The sequence below is a fragment of the Brachyhypopomus gauderio genome, chromosome 6 (genome assembly GCF_052324685.1).
Source record: "Brachyhypopomus gauderio isolate BG-103 chromosome 6, BGAUD_0.2, whole genome shotgun sequence".
NCBI lineage: Eukaryota > Metazoa > Chordata > Actinopteri > Gymnotiformes > Hypopomidae > Brachyhypopomus > Brachyhypopomus gauderio.
The window spans coordinates 29391991-29406990 of NC_135216.1; the positions used below are offsets into that span (position 1 = coordinate 29391991).

A 15000-nucleotide genomic window follows, 5' to 3' on the forward strand; every position below is an offset into this window, starting at 1 on the left:
ATATTTCTGTAGAGCTAAAAGATGCAAGTGCCTTAAATAAATTAACAACCTGCTAATCAAGTATAATTAACTGGATGAATAATAATTTTTTTAAATTAAATGAAGATAAAACTGAAATTCTTATTGGTAATGAAGCAGAGAGAACTCAAGTTTTAAATAAATTGGGAAATTTGGCTCCAAAATCGAAAGATCAAATTAGAAATCTTGGTGTAATTTTAGATTCTACATTGACTTTTAAGCCTCACTGTCACGGTGAGTCGGCCCGGACGCCACCAAAGGGCACCCCGAGCGACCCGCACACGCACCAACACGCCCACCGTCTCACAGCACACACCCTCACATCGCAGGACACTCCCACGCTCCCAATCATCTGTGTCCTGACACCTGTTTCGCGTTAGGCTTTCCCCTTATATTCCCACAGGTCGCTCCTTCCAGCGCTGCTCATTCACCTGCCACAGCGCCTCGCTATGTGGGAGAGTTCTGCTAGAACTACAAAGAGCTTTACTTCAGTGTTCGCCTTTCTGTTGCTATTGTTTTTGCCTTTGAGTCTGAGTCTTTTCGTTGTATTATTCTATGGATAATAAACCTGAGCATCCTTCACCTCTGCCTCCTGCTGCCTCTGTCACAGCGTCACACTCACACTGATAATGTCACCAAAACAGCTTTCTTCCATTTAAGAAATGTAGCGAGAGTGAGACCCTTTCTTAAACTACAAGATGCTGAAAAACTGATCCATGCTTTTGTTTTTTCACAATTAGACTACTGTAATGCATCATTAACTGGACTGCCCAAAACCACAATTGACAGACTACAACTTGTCCAGAACGCTGCAGCCAGAGTCTTAACACGTACAAAAAAGAGGGAACATATAACACCTGTTTTAGCTTCACTTCATTGGCTACCTGTATCATTTAGGATTGATTTAAAATTCTCTTATTGGTTTATAAATCTCTAAATGGGTTAGCACCTACATACATCTCATATAAGACCTGTTTTAGCTTCACTTCATTGGCTACCTGTATCATTTAGGATTGATTTTAAAATTCTCTTATTGGTTTATGAATCTCTAAATGGGTTAGCACCTACATACATCTCATATAAGACCTGTTTTAGCTTCACTTCATTGGCTACCTGTATCATTTAGGATAGATTTTAAAATTCTCTTATTGGTTAATAAATCTCTAAATGGGTTAGCACCTACATACATCTCATATAAGACCTGTTTTAGCTTCACTTCATTGGCTACCTGTATCATTTAGGATTGATTTTAAAATTCTCTTATTGGTTTATAAATCTCTTTAGGATTGATTTTAAAATTCTCTTATTGGTTAATAAATCTCTAAATGGGTTAGCACCTACATACATCTCATATAAGACCTGTTTTAGCTTCACTTCATTGGCTACCTGTATCATTTAGGATAGATTTTAAAATTCTCTTATTGGTTTATAAATCTCTAAATGGGTTAGCACCTACATACATCTCATATAAGACCTGTTTTAGCTTCACTTCATTGGCTACCTGTATCATTTAGGATTGATTTTAAAATTCTCTTATTGGTTTATAAATCTCTAAATGGGTTAGCACCTACATACATCTCATATAAGACCTGTTTTAGCTTCACTTCATTGGCTACCTGTATCATTTAGGATTGATTTTAAAATTCTCTTATTGGTTTATAAATCTCTAAATGGGTTAGCACCTACATACATCTCATATAAGACCTGTTTTAGCTTCACTTCATTGGCTACCTGTATCATTTAGGATTGATTTTAAAATTCTCTTATTGGTTAATAAATCTCTAAATGGGTTAGCACCTACATACATCTCATATAAGACCTGTTTTAGCTTCACTTCATTGGCTACCTGTATCATTTAGAATAGATTTAAAATTCTCTTATTGGTTTATGAATCTCTAAATGGGTTAGCACCTACATACATCTCATATAAGACCTGTTTTAGCTTCACTTCATTGGCTACCTGTATCATTTAGGATAGATTTTAAAATTCTCTTATTGGTTAATAAATCTCTAAATGGGTTAGCACCTACATACATCTCATATAAGACCTGTTTTAGCTTCACTTCATTGGCTACCTGTATCATTTAGGATAGATTTTAAAATTCTCTTATTGGTTTATAAATCTCTAAATGGGTTAGCGCCTACATACATCTCAGAGTGTCTGATGGATTATGTTCCAAATCGTGCACTAAGATAATCGGGAGCTAGCTTACTTAAAATTCCCAGGATGAAGCACAAAAAGACTGGTGAAGCAGCTTTCTGTTTTTACGCTCCAAAAATCTGGAACTCCTTACCAGTTAACATTCGTCAGGCACAGAGTCTTACTAGCTTTAAAAAGCAGCTAAAAACCTTTCTTTTTAACCTTGCTTTCTATTAGCTGTTACAATTGATGGACTGTTGTTCTTTTTTTTTATACTTTATTTTATAATTTAATGATTTGATATCTTATTAAATAGCTACTTTTAATTGTTTTAGTTGTTCTGTATTACTTATTGTGAGGGGCGTGTTCACCTGAGCAGGGCAGTAGCTGCACAGGTACCCTGTGTGGCTACCTGGAGGCAGGATGAGGCCACACCCCCCACCACTACCTCAGCCACGCCCACAAACCCCGGGCCAGTGGGGAACAGACGCACACCTACTGGCTGCCTGAAACACACACACACAAACAATTTTAATGATCATGGTCAATAAAATAGTGAATACTGTGTGTGTTGTACCTGTCCAGTATAGCTGTAAGCAGCCGGAGTCCCTGTGTTTGCACCTCTACATTAGACAGCTTAAGAACAGCCTTCAGACTACGAAGAAGAGATTCAATACCTAACACACACACAAACACACACCACACACACACACACAAAGCGTTTGTCTTCATTACCTTCAGTACCTACTGAGCATAAAAAGCAGTGACAAACTTATCAATGTTATTATTTATCAACTGTTTTTTGTTACTTATGAATTATTATTTAACTGTGTTACTGTTAATTATCATCTAGGGCAGGGGTCACCAACGTGGTGCCCACGGGCACCATGTCGCCCGCGAGGACGTCACGAGTCGCCCGCGGGCTTGTTTTAAAAATAGCTCACTTTAGTGCCATGCACCAAAGCGCTGCATCGTTTATGTTTTTGCTACTATTATAGATTGTCCGCGGTTGCTAGCGGTCTTCCCGCTTAGCAATTGACACTCGCACACGCACACCACCAACGCACACTCAACAACTTTTCGTTAGATTGATGCGAATTCACCTGGTAGCCCTCCGCAATAATTAGTCTCCAAGAAGTAGCTCCCAGTTTCAAAAAGGTTGGTGACCCCTGATCTAGGGTTAGGGTTGTGTTATTACTTAACTGTGTTACTGTTAATTATCATCTATGCCACAGTTACTTATCAACTGTGTTACTGTTAATTATCATCTATGCCACAGTTATCAACTGTGCTACTGTTAATTATCAGCTGAGTTACTGTTGCTAATTAACTCCTGTAGATGAGACAACACTATCAAACGCTCCGGACAAGTGTCTTCTAAATGCCATAAATGTAAACATGGCGTCCTGCGTGATCTAGTGACATTTGGTAAGCGCTGTACTCAGATCAGAGCTGCAGAGAACATCAGTCTCACCGTAGACAGAGTGGCAGTGTGTGAAGAAGACGGAGTCCTCACACAGCAGCAGCAGACAGCCGTACACACACCACAGCATCACCTCACGTCTGCTGCTCACACACTCAAACAGGAACTCTGTCACACACAGAAGCAGGTAGGTTTACTGCCACACCAATCACACACACACACCCACACACACACTCACACACACACACACACACACACACACACACACACACACACACACACACACACACACACACACACACACACACACTCAAACAGGAACTCTGTCACACACAGAAGCAGGTATGTATACTGCCACACCAATCACACGCATATTCAGCTCTCACAGGACAAGACGGACCCACTTCATTTTCAATTTTAGCCAAATTCATCCTCAGCACTGCCAAATGCTTATGACTTTTAATGCTAAAATCTTTACATGAACTTTACATTGTCAACTTTACATTAGCAACAGGGATAACAACTGAAGTGAAGCAGCATTGTTCAGAGTTCTCCTTATGACGTTTAGTGGGAGTCGGAACATTCCCAGATCTCACTAGTGCAGGTACCAGTGGTACCACTATACCCACCAACCCAAGATATAGTGCTGTGAACAGATCCAAAGGGCAAAGATGTGTAGATCCAATCACTGTACACTATATCACTTCAACTAGATCTGAGGTGATTTGCGGGACACACAGTGTAGTGGTTCTGACCTGGTATGTCTGCCTGATTTGCAGGACACACAGTGTAGTGGTTCTGACCTGGTATGTCTGCCTGATTTGCGGGACACAGTGTAGTGGTTCTGACCTGGTATGTCTGCCTGTATGAATGGGGCGCAGTACTGGCTGGGGGAGTGGACCAGCACAGCAGACACACACTGAACACTGACCACCTGCAGAGACTCATCACCACTCAACAACAGCTGGGAGCGGAAGAAGAGAGAGTGGGAGGAAGAGAAGGAAAGAGGATTGAGGGAAGGGGGGGTATAAAATGAGAATTATAGAAAATAAAGAGTGAGAGATCATTCATAAAGACAACTGAATGTTGTCTGAATACCTCACCAACAGACAAAGACAGACAAATCAGTCTGACTGCTTGGGTGTGTGTATGTGTGTGAGTGTGTGTATGTGTGTATGTGTGTGAGTGTGTATATGTGTGTGAATGTGTGTGAGTGTCTGTATGTGTGTGAGTGTGTATATATGTGTGTGAGTGTGTATATGTGTGAGTGTGTGCATGTGTGTGAGTGTGTATATATGTGTATGTGTGTGAGTGTGTATGTGTGTGTACGTTTGTGTGTGGTTGCACATGCTTGTGTTAGTGTGTATGTGTGTGAGTGTGTATGTGTGTGAGTGTGTATATGTGTGTGTGTGTATATGTGTGTGTGTGTATATGTGTGTGTGTGTATGTGTGTATATGTGTGATTGTGTGTATGTGTGTGTATGTGTGTGAGTGTGTATATGTGTGTGTGTGTATATGTGTGTGTGTGTATATGTGTGTGTGTGTATGTGTGTATATGTGTGATTGTGTGTATATGTGTGTGTGTGTATGTGTGTATATGTGTGATTGTGTGTACCTTCTTTAGGATGAGTGGGAGGGAGCAGTGTTGCAGTGTGAGTGTGTGTATGTGTATATGTGTGTGAGTGTGTATATGTGTGTGTGTATATGTGTGTGTGTGTGTATGTGTGTGAGTGTGTATATGTGAGTGTGTATATGTGTGTGTACCTTCTTTAGGATGAGTGGGAGGGAGCAGTGTTGCAGTGTGAGTGTGTATATGTGTGTGTGTATATGTGAGTGTGTATATGTGTGTGTGTGTATATGTGTGTGTGTGTATATGTGTGAGTGTGTATATGTGTGTGTGTGTATATGTGAGTGTGTATATGTGTGTGTATATGTGTGTGTGTGTATATGTGTATATGTGTGTGAGTGTGTGTACCTTCTTTAGGATGAGTGGGAGGGAGCAGTGTTGCAGTGTGAGTGTGTGTATGTGTGTGAGTGTGTATATGTGTGTGTGTATATGTGAGTGTGTATATGTGTGTGTACCTTCTTTAGGATGAGTGGGAGGGAGCAGTGTTGCAGTGTGATTTGGGTACACTGTGACTCTTCCTCCTCATCTTCCTCTTTCTCACTGTGTGTCTGATTCATCAGTAAAGACACATTCTCTGAGCTCCGTAAAAGCAGCAACAGCAAACCTACACACACACACACACACACACACACAGACATACATAGACACACACACACAAACACACACACACACATACGTGATGTTTTAAATGATGTAATACTGTCACTGAATCACAGGACATCTTCACTCTCATCACATTTGTCCTGTTATTGTCTGAGGTTTTCTGTTATATTCTAGTATTTCTTATTATATTTTTGTGTTTATACTCTTGACATGTCAGTTTGTTTCCTCATGTCTCCCTCCCTCTCTCTTACCACCTATCCCTCTATCCTTCTCTCCACCCATCTCTCTCTCTCTCTCTTACCACCTATCCCTCTATCCTTCTCTCCACCCATCTCTCTCTCTCTCTCTCTCTCTCTCTCACCAAGGCTGTTAATGGTGAGCTGGTGGGAGCTGGCGTGTGTAAGCGTCTGCAGTGATAACACACACACTCTCTCTCTGAGTGTGTGAGACACAGACTGGACTGCATCTGATGCCCAGACCCCACGCAACACGTAACACACTGCAGTCTTCAGGTCCTCGTCAGGGTTCAGCAGGCACGCACACACTGCCTCCAGCAGACACGCTGGAAAACAGAGAGAAAGAGAAAGATACAAGGTAGAGACAGAGAGAATTCAGTAAATGGATCAATAAAAAATCATCTAGAATTGTCAATGTGTGCCAAACCTGAACTTGTCTGTGTTTGAATGTGCGATTAGGAGTGTGTGTGAATGTGTGAGTGTGTGAGTGTGCATGCGCGTGAATCTGTGAGTATGAGTGTGTGAATGTGTGAGTGTGTATAAATGTGTGAGTATGAGTGTGTGAATGTGTATAAATGTCTGAGAATGAGTGTGTATGAATGTGTAAGTGTGTGAATGTGTGAGTGTGTATAAATGTGTGAGTATGAGTGTGTGTGAATGTGTAAGTGTGTATAAATGTGTATGAGTGTGTGAATGTGTAAGTGTGAATGTGTGTGTGTATAAATGTGTGAGTATGCATGTGTGTGTGTGAATGTGTGAGTATGAGACTGTGTGAATGCGTAAGTGTGAATGTGTGAGTATGCGTGTGTGTGAATGTGTAAGTGTGAATGTGTAAGTGTGAGTGTGTGATTATGTGTGTGTGTCTTACAGTGAACCGTGGTCAGCACTAGAGTGTGAGTGTGTAAGTGTGTGTGTGTGTGTGTCTTACAGTGAACCGTAGTCAGCACTAGAGCCACATCAGGAATCACATCCATCAGTTTCCCCAGAAATGTGAGAGATGGAAGAAACCGCCTAACAGCAGCTTGCTCACACAGCTGAGAGGAACCAGGAGGAACCAGAGATTACACCTGTTTATAATGCAGGTACATGTGTGTACAGGTACATGTGTGTACAGGTGCAGGTGATGTTACACCTGTTTATAATGCAGGTACATGTGTGTACAGGTACATGTGTGTACATGCAGGTGATGTTACATCTGTTTATAATGCAGGTACATGTGTGTACAGGTGCAGGTGATGTTACTCTCTGTGCCTCACCTGTGTTTGGAGCTCAAGGAGAACACACTCTACAAGCTTTTCTTTCTTCATTTCTAGCAACAGCTCAACCAGAACTATAACAGTAGAGATATGTGGTATATATCTCTCTATAACACCAGACATGTGGTATATAATACCATTATATATCTCTCTATAACAGTAGACATGTGGTATATACCATTATATATCTCTATATAACAGTAGAGACATGTGGTATATAATACCATTATATATCTCTCTATAACACCAGAGACATGTGGTATATAATACCATTATATATCTCTCTATAACAGTCTACATTATCAGACATTATTAGACATGACGTGTCATGTAACATTAGAAAAGTGGTCTATAATGGTACAAAGATGGCCTATCAGAATAGAGATATGGGCAACAGTTTTAAATCTATGGTCTGTAATGGTACAAGGGTGTTGGGTAATGGTACTGAGATGATCTGTAATGGTACCGAGATGGTCTTTAATGGTACTGCGATGATCTGTAACGGTACTGAGATGGTCTATAATGGTTCTGAGATGGTCTCTAATGGTTCTGTTTGCCCTCTCACCTTGCATGGCTTGTTCTAGTATGGCTGGTTCTCCAACAGACTGCAACAACTCTGTAGTGGATGAAACACAGGAGGAGACAGGAGGGAGGTCTAACCCACACTAACCCTGCTGCTTAAGGGGGAGTAATGCAGAGGGGGCGTGTCTTACTCAGCAAGGAGGAGGTGAGATGCAGAGGGGCGTGTCTTACTCAGAAAGGAGGAGGAGAGATGCAGAAGGGGTGTGTCTTACTCAGCAAGGAGGAGGTGAAATGCACAGGGGGCGTGTCTTACTCAGCAAGGAGGAGGTGAGATGCAGAGGGGGCGTGTCTTACTCAGCAAGGAGGAGGTGAGATGCAGAGGGGGCATGTCTTACTCAGCAAGGAGGAGGTGAGATGCAGACACACTCTTTCATCCTGGTCTAGGATCTCCCTCATCACCCCAGCAGTCTTCAGAAGCTCGCCTACACCTGTCAGTGCCACAGACCTCCGCACGGCCTGCAGGAACAACACACACACACACACACACACACACACACACACACACATCCAGCTGCTAGTTAACTGACCAACACAACCAGCACCCGCAACTCACGGAGTGGCAAAACCATTTAGCTAGAGAAACGCAGCAGCTAGTTTACAAAACACCTAAAATCCCTATTAAAAGATAAAGACAACCGTTACCGAGACGTCCTGTCTGTCCATCATCTCTATCACGCACGCGACACACACCGTGGCGCCAAGCCCGCGCGGCGCGCGCGCGCTCCACCTGGGGTGGTGTCTGAGGTGAACCTTCTCCAGGGTGATGTCCACCGTCCACATCTCCACAACCTGTTTACACACCGTGGAAGTGTTCACCTGGAGGTTCACCTCGTCACGTATACGTTAGGATTATAGAAGGTTGTAAATGAGGTAGTTAGCACCTGGTTTCCGTTTTAAATTCAGCTGTTTAGATTGGTCTTGAGGTAAAAACCCGCGGCAGCTGCGTTATATCACCATAAAAGTGAATAAAGACAAACGGGTTAAAGATAGCAACACATTCACGAGTTCATAACTAACGTCAGATGTGCCAAAATTTGGTATATTTTCTGTTTAGGTTTTGACTAGCCACACAAATACGTGACCAGTAGACCGCAGCGCGAGGATAAGACCCCGCCCACTCTGTAAACCCCGCCCATCTGAAGAAGCTTTCAACGTTTGTAGATGACGTCGCGAAGAAGCGCGAGCGTTTTAGAAACAGAAAAGAAGACTTAAAGAGAAATGGCGGCTTATTTTGAGTTACCTTGTTAAATCTAAATAAATGCATAATGATTTGACACACACAGATGAAATATCTTGACCCGTTATATTATTGATTTAGAGAGGAGCCACTTGAGGTGGTTCGGGCATCTGGTCTGGATGCCACCTGGGCGCCTCCCCATGTCCAACTGGGAGAAGACCCCGGGGAAGATCCAGGACACGCTGGAGAGATTATATCTCTCTAACCATATACTGTTTAAAAATGAAACTGACAGGTAATCTTATGAGTAAACAAACATGTAGGTCAGCATTATAAACAAATACACACTGCACTGAACACAATCTTGAACCCCTTCACAGACCTGAAACTAGATCACAACTGCAGTGAAACCGACTGATGAAGCTTATATCACTGTATGACTGGTGAAGCTTATATCACTGTATGAATGTGTGATTGGTGAAGCTTATATCACTGTATGAATGTGTGACTGGTGAAGCTTATATCACTGTATGAATGTGTGACTGATGACGCTTATATCACTGTATGAATGATATAACCTATCATAGACTAATAAGAGGACATTACCTACTCTGAACTTGGTGATATAACCTATCATAGACTAATAAGAGGACATTACCTACTCTGAACTTGGTGATATAACCTATCATAGACTAATAAGAGGACATTACCTGCTCTGAACTTGGTGATATAAGTTATATCACCAAGTTCAGAGCAGGTAATGTCCTCTTATTAGTCTATGATAGGTTATATGATATAACCTATCATAGACTAATAAGAGGACATTACCTGCTCATATAACCTATCATAGACTAATAAGAGGACATTACCTGCTCTGAACTTGGTGATATAACCTATCATAGACTAATAAGAGGACATTACCTGCTCTGAACTTGGTTACTTCTCTCTCAAATTCAGTGAAGGTTTGGTATTTTTCCTCCAGTGGTTGTTGTATTCAGCAGAAATGGCAGGACTGCTGAATTGAAAAGGGTAAATCATACAGGAAGCAGGAGAGGAGTGTGGAGGGGTGGTCACAACCAAACAAAACTCTCAACAAAGCAGAGAAGCAGTAAGAAGAGAAATGTGTCTCTCACGTACACACACATACTCTCAGCACAGGTGGGCCTACTCACACACACACACACACACACACACACACACACACACACACACACACACAAACACACTCTCTCTCACACACAAACACACACTCAGCACAGGTGGGCATTCTCGCATACACACACATTAATACACACACACTATCAGCACAGGTGGGCTTACTTATTCACACAGCCACACATAATTCAAGTACATATACTGTACTTCAACAGATTATATTATATTATGTTAGATTACATTAGATTAGATTAGATGTACATATCCTGCAACAAGAGGGAAATTACAGTAAAGACAGATCAGTCCCAAACGAGGTATGCAGGTGTCCTGTGCCACAATGTCAATGTACAACAGGTTTGGATGTCTCTACTCTGCAAGTATCTTAATTGGACACAGTCAATACTGCTGCTGGCCATTTCTTTGTAACTTCTCTCACATCCAGGTCATGGCACCAATGGGCTCCACTGAGGCCAGAGGGGCAGAGGTCACAGAGGTCACAGAGGTCGCAGGAAGAGGAGGAGTGGTGTGAGGAAGAGCAGGTTCTCAGGAAGAGGATCATGAATCAGTTCGGGAAAGTTCATCTCACCCCTCACTGGTCTGAGCTCTTCTCCTGCCTCTTGCTGTTGTGGCAGAGGCTGCAGTACCACAGCTGACCACCAGAGTGTGCAGTTTACCTACCAGGAACATGGTGGACTGGGTGAGCTCCTCCATCAATCAGAAAGCAATAATAGGTCAAGGTGACTAATTATTTTCCACCTATTTTTAAAATGTAATGCACACTGCTGTTTTGCACGAGTGTGAACAAAAGCAGAAACCGTGTTGCAACTTTGCGGCTCTTGTTTAAAAGAGCATTAAAACGATACATTAAAACGATACATTAAAACGATACATTAAAACGATACATCCAAGATAAAAACAGTTTAAAAGAGCATTAAAACGATACATCCAAGATAAAAACAGAATGTAAGGAGAGATTACGAGTCATTAGGTCACAGATTTGGCTTAATTTTTAAATGTTGATCCTAAATATGAACGAAAATAGCAACGTTGGAAGAGCTACGTTCTTCAGAAAAATTGTCACCCCTGGTAAAACTGCATCAAAAACAACAACAAATTATTTCAGCGGTATCGGGATATGATCGCTTTAAAATTTGGAATGTGTCAGTATTATACCATTTGAATTAAATAACCGACTAACGATATGAAGTGGACAAACCAATTCTGAAATTGTATGTTTATTATTCCGTATACAACATTTAACAATAAAGATAAAATGTGCATGCATAAACCAGAAACTCGCAGGAAGTGGGTCGGGTTGTTTCTGCACGACCTCACAAACGAGGCGGGTGCGCGAGCGCGAGCACGAGCTTCTCTACTGCCGTGGTGTGGCGCGCGAGCTTCTCTACTGCCGTGGTGTCGTGCGCGTGTTCTGTGGCGCAGGGGCGCGTGCGGAGATATGGCGTCTTCCATGGGTGAGTGAAACGCTCGTGTCATCGTGCAGGTTAGTGTGGACAGTAGCGCAGGTGTGAGGTGTGTCATTCTAACACTGTAGATTATTAGAGCTGCGGATCTGATCGAAGAGGCGAGACGATCATCCTCATGGATGAAGGCACCTCAACCTAGAATGACGCAGCTGCGTGTCCGATATGTCCCGATGTATTCAGGGATTATCGGGAATGTAGCTTCACTGTGAGGATGAGGATGTGCTCTTCTTCATGGCTCAATAGGTGAACGTGATCTCACGTGATCTTGTGCCCACTGTGAAAAATCAAAGGTTTCATACAAAGATGAACAAATGTATAAACCCAAGAAAGAATGAGGAATTTAATTTATGTACGACATTGTGGCAGCACTTGTGTGTGTGTGTGTGTGTTACGTTCTCCTCTACAGAGAGTGTGTGTCCAGATCTGCGGATTGTCCTGCTTGGCCGTACAGGGTCGGGGAAGAGCTCCACTGGGAACACCATCCTGGGAGCACCGGCGTTCCAGACAGACGTCTCACCTGCATCCGTCACTCAGCACTGCGAGCGAGCCAGTGGTACAGTAGAGGGGCGGAGCCTGCAGGTGATCGACACCCCAGGCTTCTTCGACACCGGTCTGTCCCCGGAGGAGGTGTGTGCGGAGGTGGGGCGCTGTGTGGTTCTCTGCGCTCCAGGCCCTCACGTGTTCCTGTTGGTGCTCCAGCCGGGGCGGATGACGGTGGAGCAGCACGCCGCCCTCCACTGGCTCCGCGCCGTCTTCGGCCCCCACGCCCTCAAACACACACTCCTCCTCCTCACCTGGGCCAACCAGCTGCACGGCAAACCCGCCGAGAGCTACCTGCGCGAGAGCGAGGAACTCTGGGAGTTTGCGTGCGGGTGTGAGGGCGGGTTTCACGCGCTGGACAACACGAGGAGGGGGGCGGAGCGCGTGGCCCAGGTGCAGCAGCTGCTGGAGAAGATCAACACCGTGGTGGAGCACAACGGAGGGGCCTGCTACACCTGTGAGATGCTCCAGCACGCCCAGAGAGCCATCTGCCAGGTGCAGCAGAGGATTCTGGGAGAGAAGGAGCAAGAGGGGGCGGGGCCGGAGGAGGAGCCTGACGGGGAGCAGAAGAGAAAGAAGGAAGAGGAGAAGAAGAGAGAGGAGGAGGAGGAGGCGAGGAAGAAGGCGGAGCGAGAGTTCTGGTGTGAGCTGGTTAGCGCCATGGGGAAGGGGGCGCTAGAGAGCTCTGGGGTGCTGGACAAGGGGAAGGGCAAAGGGAAGAAAACTAAAGTTGTGCAGAGGGCGGCGGCCTTAGCGTCCACGCCCCTGTCAATCACATCTGCTGCTAAAGTAGTGGGCGGGGCTGTAAGGGAAGGAACCAAAGTGCTGTACAAACACAAACTACTTCTAAAGTGAGAGAACGCGCACATAAATTAAACATAAGCAATGTGAATAAATGCCTTTTTTCACCCAGAATACCCAGCATTACTGTCATATGAACACACACACACACACACACACACACACACACACACACACACACACACACACACACACACACTGATGCTTATCCTGCAGTTCTTTTGCTTGTGGGCAAACAGCGTTTTGTGACGCCAAGGCCCCGCCCCTCAGATGCTGTGGCCCCGCCCCTCAGACACTCGGGCATCGTTGGGTTGCTGGATATGGACCAGAATGGCACTTCTTTTTCCAAATGAGAACCTTAGTTTAAGTGGAATGTGCGGAAACACTGGAGATCTTAACACCAGCTCCATGATAGCAGAAAACAGTGAACCGTCCTGGATAACAGACTGACCAGTGGGTCATGGTGAACCGTCCTGGATAACAGACTGATCCGTGGGTCATGGTGAACCGTCCTGGATAACAGACTGACCAGTGGATCATGGTGAACCGTCCTGGATAACAGATTGACCCGTGGGTCATGGTGAACAGTCCTGGTGAACTGCTAGTAGACAGTGATGCTCACTGCATTTGAGGTGGTGAACAGTCGAGGATTTGGGCTCTGGAAGAATTACAGCTTCTTTTAACATTTTTGATCTTGTAATGTTTTCACATCATTCAGTCACCTGCACTGTACCACTGTACTCCCTCTCTAACATACTCCCTCTCTAACATACTCACTCTCTAACATGACCAATGTGCACCAGCTCTAACGGTAAAGCTGCTGTCAATAAAATTAATCTACAAATCACCAACTGGAGCATGAATGTGGACATGATTCCATGAGAACAGAGGAACATTCAGAACACACACACACACACACACACACACACACACACACACACACACACACACACACATTGCAGAATACAAATGGACTCATTCACAATCCACCAGATTAGACAAGATAACAGATTTATCCTTTATTGACAAAATGCTCATTTTACAAAACACACTGAATGCAGAAGGCAGATCAGATCGAGATAATCCTCTTTCTCAAGATAATCCACTTTCATATTTTCAGCTTCAACATGGTTTGCTCATCCTCAAATCTTTCTGATGAGTAACAGGACTATAGTGAATGAAGAAACTAGTAGTTTGGCCGCAATCTAAACCATAAATGTCATGGAAAATCATGCATGCAATATCTTTATGCAGTATGTCCACACACACAAGCACGCACACACACACACACACACACAGGCACGCAGAAATAAAAACCTTATAATGTGACAGTCCAATCAAACGCAGCACAGACACACCCAGAGCTGGAGGGACACGCAGCGTGTGCGGAGGGAAGGCGTCAGACTCGGATATATAGGGCGAAGTCAGAGAAGGCTGGAATGTAGAATCTGTTCCTCCACTGCACCAATAAGATACTCCAAAAACACCTGCTTAAAAATTCTGACACTCAACTGAAGACACGTTTGACACGCACATGTGCACACACACACACACACACACACACTCTCTCACACACACACACTCACACACACACTCACACACACACACACACACTCACACTCACACTCACACTCACACTCACACTCACACTCACACTCACACTCACACTCACACACACTCACCCATCTTGTAGGGTAGGGAAGACTGTAAGGGAAGGTGACAGCAGACAGTAAGCTGCTTTCACACTGAGGAGTACTGAGGCCTTTTAAAAGTTGACCACTGATGGACAGTAAGGCACATTCAACCCAAGCGTGTTGGTGGATGAAGCCAAAGTGGACTTTGTAGTTTGTCATTTTCATTTAAAAAGGACATGTGAGATGTGTCGACTGGGATTTGTAGTTCTGTGACTGTTGTGTAGACTGGGATTTGTAGTTCTGTGATATGTAGACTGATTTCAC

At 43.8% G+C, this 15000-nt stretch overlaps 3 protein-coding genes and 1 long non-coding RNA gene across 7 annotated transcripts in view; 2 read left to right on the plus strand and 2 right to left on the minus strand.

Moving 5' to 3' along the window:
* Positions 1–9005, minus strand: part of mei1 (meiotic double-stranded break formation protein 1) — a 36770-nt gene extending 27765 nt beyond the window's left edge. For 3 of the 4 annotated variants that reach the window (XM_077010328.1, XM_077010326.1, XM_077010329.1), the window contains exons 1-12: positions 8767–9005; positions 8528–8674; positions 8221–8341; positions 7869–7919; positions 7304–7377; positions 6976–7081; positions 6173–6373; positions 5664–5812; positions 4431–4545; positions 3633–3749; positions 2736–2835; positions 2530–2664 (exon numbers count right to left, since the gene is read on the minus strand). In XM_077010328.1, the coding sequence (XP_076866443.1) occupies positions 2530–2664; positions 2736–2835; positions 3633–3749; positions 4431–4545; positions 5664–5812; positions 6173–6373; positions 6976–7081; positions 7304–7377; positions 7869–7919; positions 8221–8341; positions 8528–8665 (1307 nt within the window). In that variant the 5' untranslated portion in view covers positions 8666–8674; positions 8767–9005. Of the gene's footprint in view, positions 1–2529; positions 2665–2735; positions 2836–3632; positions 3750–4430; positions 4546–5663; positions 5813–6172; positions 6374–6975; positions 7082–7303; positions 7378–7868; positions 7920–8220; positions 8342–8527 lie in introns of all 4 variants that reach the window. The other variant, XM_077010327.1, reaches the window with a different exon arrangement.
* A 213-nt stretch (positions 9006–9218) lies between these two features.
* LOC143517622 (uncharacterized) lies at positions 9219–10936 on the plus strand. The gene is made up of 3 exons (XR_013131999.1): positions 9219–9357; positions 10045–10170; positions 10660–10936. It is a non-coding gene; the product is annotated as an uncharacterized LOC143517622 (long non-coding RNA).
* Positions 10937–11584: 648 nt separating this feature from the next.
* Positions 11585–13889, plus strand: LOC143517617 (GTPase IMAP family member 7). Its single transcript, XM_077010332.1, has 2 exons — positions 11585–11689; positions 12108–13889. Exons 1-2 carry the CDS (start codon positions 11674–11676, stop codon positions 13094–13096), a joined length of 1005 nt encoding a protein of 334 aa, XP_076866447.1. The 5' UTR covers positions 11585–11673; the 3' UTR covers positions 13097–13889.
* Positions 13890–14046: 157 nt separating this feature from the next.
* Positions 14047–15000, minus strand: part of kdelr3 (KDEL endoplasmic reticulum protein retention receptor 3) — a 4814-nt gene continuing 3860 nt past the window's right edge. The window contains exon 5 of the mRNA XM_077010334.1: positions 14047–15000. This exon is cut by the window's right edge and continues 97 nt beyond it. The gene's annotated coding sequence lies outside the window, so the exon portion shown is untranslated.